This window comes from Emys orbicularis, chromosome 9, assembly GCF_028017835.1.
Source record: "Emys orbicularis isolate rEmyOrb1 chromosome 9, rEmyOrb1.hap1, whole genome shotgun sequence".
Taxonomy (NCBI): domain Eukaryota; kingdom Metazoa; phylum Chordata; order Testudines; family Emydidae; genus Emys; species Emys orbicularis.
The window spans coordinates 83,859,064-83,876,717 of NC_088691.1; the positions used below are offsets into that span (position 1 = coordinate 83,859,064).

At 40.4% G+C, this 17,654-nt stretch overlaps 1 protein-coding gene across 1 annotated transcript in view; it reads left to right on the top strand.

Moving 5' to 3' along the window:
• The window catches only part of RSRC1 (arginine and serine rich coiled-coil 1), a 363,201-nt gene that overhangs the window by 182,814 nt on the left and 162,733 nt on the right, over positions 1 to 17,654 (top strand). Inside the window, exon 6 of the mRNA XM_065410692.1 lies at positions 11,223 to 11,274. Within this exon, the coding sequence (XP_065266764.1) occupies positions 11,223 to 11,274 (52 nt within the window). The remainder of the gene's footprint in view (positions 1 to 11,222; positions 11,275 to 17,654) is intronic.

The following is a 17,654-nucleotide window of genomic DNA, read 5'->3' on the forward strand; positions in this document are numbered from 1 at the left end:
GAAGAGTCAGAGCTCAGGTAGGGCTGAGCAACAATAATACAAACAGTAGGGAGCCCAGGCCCTGGGTCAGGGCAGGGCAACAATGGGTCAGGGCTCAGGTCCGCAGTCAGGGCTGAGCAACAACAGTAGGCCCCAAGCCTCCAAAGGCCTGGGAGAGGGGGAGACTGCCACCCACGAGTTGGGTGGCAGGGGGGACTCAGGCCCTACCACTCCACTGCGTTCCAGCCCAGGGCCCTAGCAGCGGCAGAAGACCCGCTGCTTAGTCAGTGGGGATCCTGGCCGCAACACACTGACATGAGCTCTGGCAGTGCTGCAGCCCGACTAGGGTCGGCTGCTCCCGGGCTACTTCCAGACTCTCCCTCGGGTAGTACCTAGGTCGGGGTGTTGTCCTCTGGGGGGTCCAGCACCATAGGTTCCTCTAGCTAGTGGGCGAGCGGCAGGCTCGGCACCTTCTCCAGGTAGCGAGCGCAGGGTAGGTCCGGCAACTCCTCCGGGTAGCGAGCGCAGGCAGGCCCAGCCAGTCCTGGCGGCGTCTGGTCTCTCCGGCAGCTCGGGTCTCACTGAGCTCTGAGAGCGAGCCTTGATATTTCCAGGTCTGGGCTCTTCCCCCTCCGGGGCGGCGGGGAGCCACACCGCCTCACTACAGAAAGCAATAGATGTTTGCTAAAAGATAGATGACAAAACTAGAAAGGAAGTAAAGTTACAAGATTCTAAATGGGCATTAAAAACCGAAGAGTGAATTGGGCTGGTTTGCTGCAGCTCAGTGAACCAGTACATTTCCCTTAATCTAAGCTTTCCTGGAACCTAAGCATTCATTTAAAAAATAAATAAGGGGGGGGGGGGGAGGAGTAAAGTCTCTGTAGACTTTGTGGTTGCAGAAATTAACCTTTGAAATATGAACCATATGTAAGCCAATTCTGATAAATTGGCCTGAGTCTACAGATATTCTGAAACAATAGTTCTGTAAAATGTGAAACTTCATCCTATTGGAGGTACTAGTTAACATAGTTTAACTGATTAAATTACTCAGGAAAGAAGGCTTTATTGTGAAGGTCTTCATAATCTGAGTGGCATCTCATTGAGACATCATAATTATTTGTATTATTGTTGTGCCCAGGATCCCCAGTCATGGACCAGGACCACATTGTGCTAGGCGCTGTACACACAATCCCTGCCTGCTCCAAAATGTTTACAAACTAAGTGGTTGGAGCATCACTTGAGAGAGCATCCTCGTTTATTTTCTAGTTTGAGCCTTGTCTAAAAACCATGAAGAATAATATAACTTTTAAAACTATAAATACCAGTCCCTGTGTCTCATAACAAAATTGTGTGTACATCAATATCATAATCTGTTTTAGGTACATTGGGCTACTAACAATTTAATCTAGAAGATAAAACTTTTAATGAAGTACTGTCCAGTTGTCGTGTTTATCCATGATGCTTATCCTGTCATGGAAGAAATACAATATAAGCTAGCTGTAATTTGTGTTTAAATACTATCTTTCAATAATAACTTCATAGTCCTGTTGGTGCTCTGCATGTGTCTGTGTTGCAGAGCTTTGAGAACCAGCTAAAAAGCAGCAAAAGTCCTCTCGTGTATCTGGATGTTTGGGTCTAAGTTTATAAAAGGGCCAGGGGACTCAAATACCACAATTCATTTATTTTTGTAGTTACTTATTAAGCCTCCTAACACCCCTGTGAGGTGGTTAAGTGTTATCTTCTTTATACAGATAGTTCTTCTCAACCTCAGAGAAGTTACCCAAATGGTCATATGGCAAATTAATGACAAGAATGGAACTAATAACTTTTAATTTCCAGTCTAATGTTCTACGCACTAAATTACATCCCCTTCTCTAAAATAAAAAAGTAGCCATTTAGTGCATGTACTCTCTCCTTTTGACTAGTCAGCTTCTTCTCCAGCCCAGTGTTCACCTAACCAATTTATATCTTCACTGTGGTCTCTCACTACCACAAGTGTGTCCCCAGGACTAATTCCCCCCTACTAATTCCTGTGAAGAATACATATGAGATGTCAGCAAATTCTCCTTGATTTATATTACTTTCTCACTCTACTTTAATATTTTAAGTGTAAAATCAGAAGGTCTAATTCTCAAATTTATTTGATATCATCTGTATTAATTTCAATATTAACATACTGTTGTCAGTATATATTTAACATAGTAACCATAGTTTTTTGTAAATAACGGATGTATCTACATAAAATGTTTAATAGTAGTTGTAAACCACAGTTTTGAATATACTGATACTTCCAACCTACTGTGCTGAACCAATGGATCATGGAGATGTAGGAGTGTGAAGTATATTCTCTTACCTTTGTGACTCCTCCAGTAGGGCAGCTGGGATCCTGACTGTTGACTGTTTCTTGTTTGCTTTCCTATCTTTTGCCTCTGCGTTGCAGGGTGTGGAAGAAGAGAACGCGTAGTTGAACTGCTTGTTGGCATGTACAACTGAGTTCTTCATCTGAGCATCTGATAGTTTCCCGAAAAGACTAGGAATCACCAGTATAAAACATTTAAAAGCAGATGAAGCAACATGGTTTCTCAGTCTATTCATGGCATGTTCAAAAGTTTAATAAGACATGCTTTGGGCAATTTTGTGTGAGAATTTGTCATATTTTCTTGGTGCTTCATGTATAACATTTCTGATATGTGACAAGTTTACAGCTGAGAAAAATCAAATTTATAAGGAATACTATAGTATAATGTGGTATTTTAAATTATATTCCAAAGCAAGACAATCATGTCTGTTAGCACTTATTTTATTTTTAATCCAAAAAAGCTCATAATGTTCTTCTAGTAAATTAACAAGAATAAAATTCATGTATCAAACAAATCTTTTGCATATTCTGTATAATTTTTTTGTGGCAATTAATGCTCTGAAATCTAATCGCAGAATATTAATTGTAATAAAGAATTAGTTATATTGTAATGCAAAGTAGCTCTGTTCCTTTTCCTTCATAAATTTGCTTGTCAAAAATAAGTTGTAAGTTATGCTGACAAACATTTTCACTTTTTTGTCTATATAATTCGTTATTTTTTCCCATTGGAATAACCACATTTGTTTTTGTTTTATATTCAACTTCAGTTTCAATATGTGGAATAAATTTGAGTGTTATTTTCTGGAACTTAAAGGCTCTGTGCTCTGTTCAGTGCATGATATCAGTGTTCTGCATGGGTAGGGCCCTACCAAATTTATGGCCATGAAAAACGAGTCATGGACTGTGAAATCTGGTCTCTCACTGTGAAATCTGTTTTTGTGTGTGTGTACTTTTACCCTATACTATACAGATTTCACGGGGGAGACCAGCATTTCTCAAATTGGGGGTCTTGACCCAAAAGGGAGTTGCAGGGGGTGGGGTCCCATGGTTATTTTAGGGGGGTTCATGGTATTGCCACCCTTACTTCTGCACTGCCTTCCAGAGCTGGGTGGCCAGAGAGCGGTGGCTAGGGTTACCATATTTCCACAATCAAAAAAGAGGACACTGGGGGAGGGGGAAGCCCCGCCCCTGCCCTGCCCCCATCCACTCCCTCCCACTTCCCACTCCTTGACTGCCCCCCTCAGAACCCCAACCCCCCCTGCTTCTTGTTCCCTGACTGCCCCCTGCTGAGAACCCCCCACCCTAACTGTCCCCCTAGGACCCTACCTGTCCCCTGACTGCCCTGACCCTTATCCACTCGCATGGGTGGCAGGGTTGTAGAAATTTTGGTGGTGCCCAGAACCCACCCCCTCCACCTGCCTAAGGCTCTGGGAGGGCGGTTGGGTGGGGGGAGGAGGTCTGGGGTGCAGGTCCTGGGCTGGGGATTAGGGTGCAGGAGGGGTGCAGGGTGCAGGTTCTGGGATAGAGTTTGGGTGCAGGCTCCAGGCTGGGGCAGGGGGTGGGTGTGCAGGAGGGGGTGAGGGGTGCAGGCTCTGGGATGGAGTTTGGGGGTGGGAGGCAGTGCAAAGGGAGGGGGTGCAGGCTTTGGCAGGGAGTTTGAGGGCAGGAGGGGGTGTGTGGGAAGGGGGGAGGGGGTTTGGGAGATAGGAGGGGATGCAGGGGTGAGGGCTGTGGGTCTGAGGATGAGGGGTTCATGATGCAGGAGGAGGCTCAGGGCTGGGGCAGAGGATTAGGGTGCGGGGGGATGAGGGCTGGGGCTGAGGGGTTTGGGGCGTTGCAGAGGCTCAGGGCTAGGGTGGAAGGGCAGGGTAAGGGCAGCCTGTCTTCCCATTAGTGGATGGGGGACGCTAGGACCCGGGGGCAGACAACCGTTGCTGCTGGCTCTGGCAGTACAAGCAGGCAAGGGAGAGGCAGGCAGGGAGGGGGGACGCGCAGAGGGGGGGTGGCAGGTGGAGGCCGGGGACCCATCCAACACTCCCCCGCTCCCTGACTGCCCCCCCCCCCCCCGGACTTCCCTTACCATTCTGGCTCCACGTGTAGGCAAAACCTGCTGCCTGGTGGGTCGGTTTGTGTGTTACACAGGGCTGCAGAGAGAGGGAGGGGGGAGCAGGGGACGGCTCTGGCTGCTGGAGGCCAATGGGAGCGGCTTAATCGGCCCAGCCGCCCAATCAGCAGCCGCACTCTGCATGGAAGGGAGGGAGGGAGGCGAGGGAGAAAAAAACCCCGGACATTTTAACCTTGTTAAATTCCTCCCGGACGGCTATTTAGAGACGCAAAAGCCGGACATGTCCGGGGAAATACGGTGGCTGTTGACTGGGCACCCAGCTCTGAAGGCAGCACCCCGCCAGCAGCAGCACAGAAGTAAAGGTGGCAATGCAATACCATACCATACCATGCCATCCTTACTTCTGTGCTGCTGCTGCCAGTGGCCATGCCTTCAGACCTGAACTCCCGGCCAGCAGCTGCCACTCTCCAGCTGCCCATCTCCGAAGGCAGTGACGCCGCAAGCAGCAGCAGCATGGAAGTAAAGGTAGCAGTACTGCAACAATAACCTTGCAAACTCCCCCCACAACTCCTTTTTGGGTCAGGACCCCTACAATTACAACATTGTGAAATTTCAGATTTGAATAGCTAAAATTTCCTATGACCATGAAATTGACCAAAATGGACCGTGAATTTGGTAGGGCCCTATGCATGGGTTTAGGTCAGTGTAAAGATGAATAATTAGGTCTGTTCCTTTCAGTTATATCACTTGTATTTTTTAGCTCCACACAATGCTGTTGCTGTTAAATCACCATGCACATACAAGCATGTTTTAAACTAACATTAAGAAGCAATAATAAAATCAAATACAACTTTAAATACATCAGAAGCAGGAAGCCTGCCAAACAATCCGTGGGGCCATTGGATGATCAAGGTTCTAAAGGAGCACTCAAGGAAGACAAGGCAATTTCAGAGAAGCTAAGTTAATTCTTTGCATTGGTCTTCACTGCAGAGGATGTGAAAGGGATTCCCACACCTCAGCCATTCTTTCTAGGTGAAAAATCTGAGGAACTTCCCCAGACTGAGGTATCAATAGAGGACCAGGACCAGATGGTATTCACCCAAGAGTTCTGAAGGAACTCAAATATGAAATTGCCTACATAACTGTGGTATGTAACCTATTGCATGAATCAGTCTCTGTACCAGATGACTGGCGGATAGCTGATGTGACACTGATTTCTGAAAAAAGCTCCAGAGGCGATTCTGGGAATTACAGGTGTTAGGCCTAACTTCAGTACCAGGCAAATTGGTTGAAACTATAGTCAAGAACAAAATTATCAGACACATATATGAATACAGTATGTTGGGGAAGAGTAAACACAGCTTTTATAAAGGGAGATCATGCCTCACCATTCTATTAGAATTCTTTGAGAGGGTCAACAAACATGAAATTCAGGAACCTGAATTGGTGGATTATTGATACAAAAGACAATAAATTGCTCCATTGACTAGTACTCAGAGGCCAATAGAAGATGATAAATTCCATTAAAATTCTGGAGAAGAAATCCAAACCATCTTGAATAATGACCTTTTGCAGTGTTTGGTGATTATTTAAAAAAAAATTAAAGCAGGAAGGAGAAATTAATTAGTACATGTATAAACATAACTTTCCATATGGTCTTCACAAAAGTTCTTCATTTAGGATACTTGTTTTACTAATGATGGTAAACAGACTATGGCCGTTTATATATGTCTTTGGAGGAATTACCGGTATATCGGGCATATTGAACTAACTGAAGGTAATTTCTGTCAAAGTATCATAACCTAAGAAGTGGGACATTAAAGTATTCTATCCCTGATAGATGAGTTGCATTCAGATAGGAATATTCTATGTTAGAACTATAATGAAATATTTTCAAATTTAAAATCACTATTCTTTTTTAATCCTTAGTTGATGTATATAGGCATGATTTGTAAGATTTAAATATTGTGATAAATATATTGAAAAATATTATAATCAAGTTATATAACATTTCTAGTAAGGACACACTTGAAAGATGACACTCACAATCATGTTTAAATTGACAAGACTATTGAAATAAAACATGGAGAATATATCTTGGCATAAGGGACAGAAAGCCCAGGTAGCTGTGAAAAGGGGAAACACTTAGTATATCTCTTGCAGCTTCCCCACTTTTTCTAAACATCTGTGCCTTGACATCAGGGAGACCTGCAGCATTAAAACTATCCTGACATTAGCTACCTATGTTAGCAATATCACCAACTCTTGCTCAGAAAGACTGAGGGTCTTGTGGACCAAACCCCATTAGTCTATGATGGTTGAGTTGATGAACTTCAAGTGCCTTTACAACTTTTCCCTTTCCTGTTTATACACTTATTGTCTTGTATTACTTTTTTCCTGCCCCTCGATTCTGCAAACAATTCTAGTCTCAACTGCCTGCTTTGCCCACAAGCGTCTTTGCACTTCGTTCCATGCCATTCCTTACACATGGACTCTCATTATGAACTTATCTGTAAGGCTGCTAATCTCTTCTCCTTTGAATCCCTTCCCAAGACTCAACTCTGCCATAATGCCTACAAAAAACCTGGCAACAAAAGATGGTGAGAAATTGTGGGAGGGACAAGTTAGCCACCCATATGAACCAGTGTGGGAATCTGATACTGAACCTTGAGAGCTATCATTGCTACACATGGACACTGCAACAGTGCAGTGGACTTCTTCACCACCACATGCCTTGCTCCATTACTGTGCTCCTGCATTCTTGTGGTATGATGCTGCAATGATTGTGTTCAACTTTCAGTTCACCCAAGGCGTTCCACTTAGTGCTGTGGGGGAAAAGGCTGGTGCTAAAGTTGGCACTATCAATCAATGAAAAGTTTCCTTCTTCAGACTGTGGTGCTATACAAACTGGTGCCAAAGTGAGCAGCTCCCTTTATTTGAGGCATCGAGACCTGCTAGGCTCCTGAATGGAACTTTTCTGGCCCTGATAACTTTTGTGAGAAGTGAAGTAATTCGGGGTGGCTGGCAGGTAACAGGGTCCTGTTGCATAGTGATCTCTCCTAACGCACAAATAATATATTCAACCAGTTCTGTTGCATCAGCAGTGTTTGGGGAGAGTGGCTGACATGGGTGGAAGTCATTTTTGGAGTCCTTGAGTCTTACTGGAGAGGCTGCAGTGGGAAGGTGTAGTGGTAGCCTCCTTTGTTGCTGGCTGTTTGGTGGAGGCAGTGGATGTTCTTGTATGGCCATCAAACGTTGGTGAGATGGTCATTCACACCAATCAGTATGAGAAAAGACCTATGGAGACACTGTGACTCCAGATAGTGGCACCTCTCCTTGCTGTAGATAATGGATGTGCCATTAGTATGTTGCTCGAACAGTTCACTGGTTATAGAACTGGTACTGTTGCTATATAAGGCACAAACTGAGATTAAACTTGTGAGGGACATAAAGGGTAACAAGAAAACATTTTACAAATACATTAGAAGTAAGAAGAAGATGAAGAACAGGGTAGGCCCATTACTCAGTGAGGAGGGAAAGACGACAACAGAAAACGCAGTAATGGCCGAAGTGTTAAATGCCTTTTTTTGTTTCAGTTTTCACCAAAAAGATCACCAATCATTGGATTAGTAACATAGTGAATATCAGTGTAAATGGCCTAAGATCTGAGGCTAAAATAGGGAAAGAGCAAATTACGAATTACTTCCATGTCTACACTACCACTTTTGTCGGCAAAATTTGTTACTCGGGGGTATGAAAAAATACCCCCGAGTGACATAAGTTTCTCCGGCATAAATGGTAGTGTGCACAGCTCTGTGTCGGCAGGAGAGATTCTCCTGCTGACATAGCTACTGCTGCTTGTTGTGGGTGGTTTAATTATGTCAACGGGAGAGCCCTCTCCTGTTGGCATAGAAGATCTTAAAGCAGCGCAGCTGCATTGGTATAGCTGTGCCCCTGTAAGGTCTCTAGTGTAGACATAGCCGTCGACAAGTTAGATGTCTTCAAGTTGGCAGGGCCTGATGAAATACATCCTGAAATACTTAAGGAACTGAGCTGAAGAAATCTCTGAGCCGTTAGTGGTTATCTCTGAGAACTTGTGAAGGATGGGAGAGATCCCCAAGGACTGGAAAAGGACACATATAGTACCTATCTATAAAAAGGGGAATAAGGAGAACCCAGGGAATTATAGAACAGTCAGCTTAACATCAGTACCCAGAAAGATAATGGAGCAAATAATCAAGCAATCCATTTGTAAGCAGTTAGAAGATAATAAAGTGTTAAGTAACAGCATGGATTGGTCAAGAACAAATCATGTCAAACCAATGTAATATCCTTCTTTGAAAGGGTAACAAGCTTTGTGGATGGAGGGGGGAGTAGTAGATGTGATATATCTTGACTTTAGTAAGGCTTTTGATATTGTCTCACATGACCTCATAAACAAACTAGGGAAATATAGCCTAGACACACCTACTAAGGTGGATACACAACTGGTTGGAAAACTGTACTTAGAGAGTAGTAATCAATGGTTCACAATCATGCTGGTAGGGCATATTTAGTTGGGTGCTGCAGGGACCTGTCCTGGGTCCAGTTCTATTCAGTATTTTTATAAATGATTTGGATAATGGCATAAAGAGTGTACTTATAAAGTTTGCGTCTCATACCAAGCTGGGAGGGGTTTTGCAAGAGCTTTAGAGGACAGGATTAGTAATCAAAATGATCTTGACAAACTGGAAAAATGGCCTGAAATAAATAGGATGAAATTCAAGAAGGACAAATGCAAAGTATTACACTTAGGAAGGAATAATCAATTGCACAAACACAAAATGGGAAATTACTGCAATAGTCCTTCTAAGGCAGTCAAGGATTTTGGGATGATAGTGGATCATTACTATAACAGTACAAAATTAAAATTTTGTAGCTACAATTACCATGGTCTTTTTAGGTTTGTGGAAACAAATTCCAAAGTTACACCCTAACAATATTGGATACATCATATTGTAAAACATGAGGGTCTTTTCTCATCTGAGCCTTTACTTATTTCACGTATTTTTGATCTTACTCATTAATGCAATGTTATTGAAAAATGCTGTATGCTTAATAAGACCCAGCCTTTATGTTATTGTAGTAGAAGAGAAACTGTTCTTTACCATTACATACCAGAAGGCCTAATGTGGTGACAAAAGGTGAATTGAAAAGATAAAATGAATACTATTTGAATCTGAACGTAATGCCCCCATGAACTAGAGTGTGTGTGTGTGTGTGTGTGTGTGTGGAGGGGGGCATTTAGCGCAGAAATCAGTTTTCTTTATTTTTTACCTTTTGAAGTCCTATGCTGCTTTTGGTTTTCTGAAGATTAGACGCCACTATTCTGTGATGTCACTGACACTGTTGGTTGCAAAGATTCTTCTGTTATCTGAGAGTAATGCAGTCGGGACTACCTTGTGAACCAGGAATTGCTACAGCATTTTAAAAAGGGGTTGAAAACCATTTTTTAAAAAGCAAAGCAATTTCTGTGCTCAGGACTGCCATCCCTACCCCACAGACTATGGTTAGTAGGGGTCAGACAAAACAAAATCTGTGACATGTTACCCTCCACAATATCTGCATGACTAATAGGGAAGAAACCAAGAAAGGGCAAACTTAGGCTGAGCATCAGAAAAATCTTAACAGAGGTACTTGTCCATGGAATAGCTTTCATAGAGAGCTATTGGAACCATGCAGCCTGAACCTGCAAACTTAGACTGGCCAAAACAATAACATATTGTAGGGAACAGTCCTACAGAGACAGAGAGATGGGGTGGATGACTTAATCCATTGGTGGTCCATGGAGCTACATCTGTCCCTTTGAATTCCCTTTGAATCGTGTGTCTGTTTTCAAGCCATGACACTTCTTACTATTGTAGTCTAGACTAGGAATCTCTTAATGTTTCCAGAGGCTTTTTGACATGCTACAGAAAAAGAGCTCCTTCTGAACCTTGGGTAACTGCTGAATGATAAATGTGTCTTTTGTGTAAATTGAACTGTGATCAGAATTGCAGGTGGCATCAAAATTAGAGGGGTAGCAAGTACATGGGACACAATAAAATTATTAGATCCCCTGGAATGATTAGCAGAGTGGTTGCCACTGGCAACAGAAGGACATTCGGCCCCTTTGATATGAAAGAATGCCTATGGAGAAGGAACTAAACAGAACAGACACACAGTGAGGTTTTTTACCCACGAAAGCTTATGCCCAAATAAATCTGTTAGTCTTTAAGGTGCCACTGGACTCCTTGTTGTTTTTGTGGGTACAGACTAACACGGCTACTCCCTGATACTTGAGAAAATGGGGTATGTAACCACAAGCTATACCAGTCATATTGAAGTACGTTTTTCTTTGTGTCCTAATGCTACTTTTTCATGTAACCAGGCACTAGAGTTGCCACACGGAACGGCTGAATTTGGGTCTGGGAGGTTGAAAAGGAGTGATACATGAGCACCTCAGTATTTAGACTCATTAGCTCAGTCTTTATTATGAATAATTTCTTTGGTTCTGTCCTACCACATTTTCATACTCTCACCCAGATCTTGAGAATTTAGCTCAGAACTGATTTTTAGCTTCAACATTACCTTTTAAGATGATGGGAATTGTTGATGCAATGACAATAGTCCACTATTGGGAATGTAAGTACAGGAGTAAATTAAGTGGTGTGTAATGGTTTCTACCAGTCTTAAATTTAGTGTGTGTTTGTATGTGAAATAATACATAACGTGCAAATGTATACAAAGATTTGTTTTAATAATACTACAGTTTATTGTAAATCTTATCTTTCTTTTCAGTCTCTTGCTGAACAGGCCAAAGCTAGATTGCAGTTGGTTCTTGAAGCAGCTGGTAAGTGATACTACATAAATATGTAATAGAAAGTAATAATTTTACTGCATTGTTTATAATATCACTAAAGTAAAACCTGTGTCCCAGCTGATTTTGCCCCCCTCACTTTGGCAAACATTGAATCTTTTCCCCACCCTTCTCCCACTTAAATTTCTAATTAGACCAAACCAATTTGGCTTTTCTCATTTGTATACCATCGTCGGCAGTGTCTAAATTGTTCTTGGATATGGAAATAAATGTGTGGTATTTATCTGCTGCAGAAGAACTAAGGTGAATTTCAAATGTTTTTGCTGTCATGGTTCTGGTTTTTGTTTCTTTTATGGGTTGCAGAAAAAGTGTGTGTGGTGGGGGATTTTGTAAAAACCTTCTTTAAAGAGGTGCAGATTCTAGGCCTGAACTACATTTCTGTGCCCCGTTAAAGGTTCTCTTACTTTCTGCAGTATCACATTGTCCTAGACATGCAAGAAGAAAGATAAGACACAAGGAATGAGGTTTAATTAGGCCACAGTTTTATTAACTGATCTGTGAGCTATCTGGCAATAACTTGTTCAGTGCAATCTGTTCAATGTGGTGGAGGACTGCTGTCATCCCTCCACACCTGGTCCTATTACGGTAACTCCTACAGCCCTTCTCATGTATGAGAGTTAAGGGGCTGAGGAAAAGGGGTTGTCTCCTCACCGTACCAGACATTAGGTGCACCAACACTGTTCTCCAGCTGCTTTGGAGGATGCTCTCCCCCCAAGTCCACTTCCAGTTCTGGCTTATCAGGGAACTGGACCCCTATTGAATGAGTATCTGCGTTGGACACCTGTCATCAGAGGCACCAGCAGTTAGCTTGGCTGACTTTGCCTCAGCCCTGCCAGATTCCCAGATTGTTAACCATTCCGTTAGAAAGGTGTATTATTTCTTCCTTGAATAACTCAAGTGTTGGTTATACAATTTTGCGATGGGCAATCACCAACATTTCTGTCTCTCATAATTTAGCCACTTGTCAATTTACCCCTCTCATGGCCTTGTCTGCCTGTGAAATCCTTGCAGCTCCCCTGCCAAACCCTCTGCTGTGGCATCTCATGACAATTATAGTTACCCTGACTCGACTCCTAAACTTTGTCCTATCCCTTTACTGAATCTCCAGATTGTTCCCCCCTAGCTGCACACTGATCCATTCACATGTCCCCTCCCTGACCAATGAAAATATAAGAGGGCATCCGCTGACCTCGGAATGTGTTCCTCCAACCAACTCAGAGCTGCTGCTGGTCCAGCACATAATGGCTCCCAGACCATTGAAAAGGGGCTTATATGTCCTCCTTCTGTTGCTCAGAAGACAATGGGCTTCTACAGAGCTCCTGACTCCCCAGCTACACACCTACCTCTCCACCCCTGACCACAAGAAGCTGGCTCTTGCGAGGGGGAAAAAGACAGAAACCCTCTGCTGCTTCTGAGTTAAGAGTTAAGAGTTCTTAAAATTAAGAGTTCTCAGTGAAGCTTTGTAAGCTGCTCTCTAAATTAAGAGTTCTCAGTGAAGCTTTGTAAGCTGCTCTCTAACATAATTATAAACAATGCAACTATAGCTAGATTTAATAAGATATCTTATTTCCATTAAATCAACAAAAGATATCAATGATTTTGTAGTCCAGATGCAAATAAAATAGAAAAAATATGTAAACTTTAGTAAGTATGCACAAATTACTCTGCTTTGAAATACTTGTTTTGTGTTCCATTTTGTTTTTAGCACAAGCATATACTTTTGTTAAAAGCATAAGATCAAATTTTCACAGTGGCCACTGGATTTGGGTTCCCCAATTTTTCGGTGCCCAACTCAATACCTGTGTTCTGACTGTCAGACATCACCTGCAACTGTACTTCTGTAAAACAAGTACTAGTTAGTCTGAAGTTGGGCATCCAGAGGCTACTTTGGAAATTTTTTCCCTAAGATTTTGTTTTATATTGCAGAAGAGTGTTGGTGAATATTTTCATTGGCATTTGTTTAATAATTTCAATGAATTGAATGTTGTTCATAGGCGTTTTCCTTGATTCCTTCAGCATTTATGTAGTGTACTCAAAAAGGGCTAGAACATTCATATGTAATCATATTTGCAATTTTACTGCAGTCCTACTTAGTCCCTAGACCTTACACTTTTTGTTTTTTTCCATATACAACTTTTTGTTGGTTTTAGTGCACAAAAATAGGAGAACTTTCAGAATTTCTTACAAATGTTATCAGTAAGTATGCAAGCTGTGCAATAATTTCAGGTCTTCAATTTTAATTTGTATTCTCCTATCTGTTTCATAGATTTAATGTAAAATATACTTTACAAGTAATCAACCTTTTTTCTTCTTCCTTTTGGGGACCTTTTTTTCTAAAGAGAAGTACTACTTTCGATATTTCCAGCAAATATTCACATTTTTCAATAATGCAACTAGCATCTTATATTTCATAGTTTCAAATGTATGCATAAATATTCTCCATATCTTTTAATATGTCTTTGAAGCATATAATTATAAAATAGATGTGACAGCACAGACCTCAAAAAGTACAATTCGTTTATACTACTCACAGCTGTCACACCTCATTTTTTAATTTAACACCTTGAAAATGTATTAACAATACCATGAGTTGTATATCATCATGACCTGGGTCCTGTGGATTTCAAGAGACATTTAAAATGGTTGTGACACTTTATAATTTTAAAAATTCACAGCTGGACACTGAAGTTTAAATTGGAGGTGCAAATTACTTATGGATGACTTGAGAGAGGTTTAATGTATTTGTTTATCTTAAAATTTGAAATGTAGGTAAAATCCCTTTTCCTGTCTGTATTTTAATGCTGAAAATGGAAAATCAAAAAAACCCTATAAAACTATAAAATCCTGCTCTGTTGTTTGTTCTTGGTCAATTAAGAATAAAGTTGACAACATTGTTGTGAGAAGGGTGTGGAGAAAGGCTGATGACTTTTTCATTCATTCATTTTTTTGGTTTAAAGCAAAATGAGAACTTTTTACCGTTATATCATTTATATAAAGACCTTCTGTGCCAGAATTTTACCAAGCAATATTTTTCAGTACAACTATTATAGCCCTCATTGCTGTAATGTGATACTCTGTTTTGAGAGAGCTATTTTCAATACTGAAAATACAACTAGTTCAACTTTTTAGAATAATAACCTGGGGGCCAGGTACTAGTCCAGGTTTCAACAGTACTTGTATGTTGCAGTATTATTGTAGTTTGTGTTTATAGTTACTGTTGTCACATCACTTTTTATAAATTATCTAGCTTTGTAATATTTGTAGTGCATTGAAAACTGTCCACAGATATTTTTTTTTTTAAATAGACTGAACATTGTTGTCTTTTCAAGGATTTGACAATCCATGTGTTTGCCAAAGTTGTTCAACAACAGTTGTTTCAGTATAATGTCAATACTTATAGTAGGCTATATCTGAATATGGTGTAGCTTTAAAACTTAAGTTTGGCGACAATAAACAAAAATGATTTTGCCTTTTATACACTACAGTAACTCCTCACTTAACGTTGTAGTTATGTTCTTGAAAAATGTGACTTTAAGCAAAAAGATGTTAAGCGAATCTAATTGCCCCATAAGAATGAATGTAAATAGGGGGGTTAGGTTCGAGCGTGCTGTGTCCTTGCTCCTCCCGCTCCCACCCCAGAGCCTCCTGAATGCCGCGAAACAGCTGATTGCTGCAGGCAGGAGGCGTGGGGAGGGAGGGGGGAGTTGCTGATCCAGCTGCCGGCGGGCGGGAGGCGTGGAGGGGAGCTGATAGGGGGGCTGCCGGTCCACCCTGGTTCCAAGCCCCCACAGCCAAACAACGTTATAAGCAAACATTGCACAATTTTAAATAAGTATGTTCTCTAATAGATCAGCAACGTAACAACGTTAACTGGGACGACGTTAAGTGAGGAGTTACTGTATATAGATATTCCAGATCAGTTTGGATTCTTCAGAAAAATTCATTTCATTACTATATTTACCTTCTTTCTGCTAACCCATAGACTTACTGATTTAACCACCGTGAACATTCTGTATAATTTAATGTATATACTTATCAACATCAATAGTACAATAATACGTTAAGCTACAAATTTAACCAGAAAGATTGAATTAGAACATACTGTATATTTGCAGCTAAGTTGAGCTAGTGTTGCCATTGCATTTAATTTCATTTTGAGAAAAAGAAATGGCTTCCAATTAATAAAGTTGGCATTTAAGCTGTCCCATTTGAGCGTTTGAGGTTAATCCTTCATCAGGGTTATTTTCACTAAAAATTAAATTATACTGGAACATGATCTTGAGGACTTAGGTGTACATACATATTAAACACAAAGTTGCAGTGGTGATAGGTTAGCCAGCAGTGCTGACCGACCACCAGCTGACATGATATTAAACACTGCATGCCCTTGTCTACACTAACTGCAGTCTTGGTTAACATAACTCCTCATGGTCATGTTCTGCTACAGCCCAATTTTCTAGTGAAGACAAGCCCAGTGAGGTGGATGACGGAGGAGGAGTGAGTTTTCACTTTTGTTGCTGCTACTTGGAGAGTTGTTTCTCCAAATTAGATTAATAGTACAGCAACACATCTGCTTGCATTGGGATGGCTATATTCTTTTAATGGAAAAAGACATATGTAATTTTTATGAACGTTTAAAATTAGCAAAGTTTTGTAGAAAGCAAAGAAATTGCAGAGACTAAAATTGTTTAATTAATGATTATTTATGCAACATACCATAAATATCTCTTTTGAGGAGTTCCAAATTCATTTAGGCATTTCAGTAACAGCCCTTTTGCCTAAAGGCAAGGCTGAGAAGATGAGAATCTTCACGATGAGATCTCATTAATAATTTAGAAATGGTGACTGCTGACCATGTTCAGGAGTAATTTTTAATTGTTTATACCTTTTTGTTTTAACACTTACCTCTAAACCAAGGAAATGGAATAGATATCAATGAGGACTGTTCCGTACCAAGTTTAAAATTTTAGTGCTTTTTTCTTTTCTGAAGCTTGATGGAAAAGTGTGTGTGTGAATACACACACACACATATATTTGCAAAGGGAAAAGGGTTTTTTTCACTTTTTCAAAGTTCAAAATTTCTAAAAAAAATTTGCTCCAAAAAAAAAAAAAAAAAAAAAGAGAGAAATTAGCTTTGGGCATAGGCCAAACATAGAAAATTTCAACCCAAAAGGTGAATATTATTTTGTAAAGTTTGAGTGTGAAAATGGGGATTGTAATAGATACTGGTTTCTTGTCTTTTTTTTTTTTTTTTTTTCCCTGTAATGGGTGCTGATTATGCCTAACCTATAGTTCTCTAGCTGTATTTTATTTTTGTCAACCTGAGTTCCAAGAAAAGATCGGAGTTAGCCTAGTAAAAATGGATTTAATGCTAAATTCATGCCAATTACTAGAAAGACACAACTGTGTTATAATTAACTACAGACAATAATCCTTAGAGGCATTTTCACACCAGAGGAGACTTCAAAAAGAACATTCCATACAAAAAGTTTACATAGCCTCTAATGTACCGTATTCCTTTTTCTGTTGTTTTAGGTAAAGTATTTGTGTTTAAGACTTTCTCTTCACAATCAGGAGAATTTTACTTGATCCTTCATTGAAGTCATAATATTTTGTTTGGCATGGAAAATTGTAATGTACAAGTTTAGAAATTTGACATCCTGTGGAATTAAACAGGAGAAGGAAGCTGATACGTTGAAATACAATAATATTTAGTATTTACAGCATATAAGGCTTGAAAGCTCTTTACAAATGTTAATGATTTATAATCCCATACAAATGATATGGCCAAAGTTTACCAACTTTGATGCCTAAGGTAAGCTGCATACAAAAATAATTTGATTTTTTTAAGAACTACAGAGCACCCATAGGACCTGTTCACCATGCACAACTTCAGTGGGAATTGTGGGTGTTCAGAATTTCTGAAAAATCCATGTTTATTGCCTAACTTTAGTGCCTAACTTTGATTTGTATCCTTTAAAGTAAAAATGTAGTAAAGGGGTGATGAAAAGAGATGGAGTTACTTTTCACTGATATTTGAAAGTTTTCTTCTGACTTCCAGTTATTGCCACGTGTGGGTTGTCTGGCTAAATGTTTAATAATTACCTACATTAGCCATAACATTCATTTTTTAAACCTTTATAGTAAGATATCGCCTCCAAGAAGCCTTTGTATTTTTAAATTGTGTTGGTTGGTTGGTTTGCAATACGGTTCATGTTAAATCAATCTAGTTTCTCTGTCAGTATAGATTAATGAGTCTGTATCTGTGTTCTGAGTAAACCAGGCAGTAGCTGAAGTCACTTAAGTACTCTATATTAATTGTTTTAAGAAACTAATTTTGGTTTATAAAAACT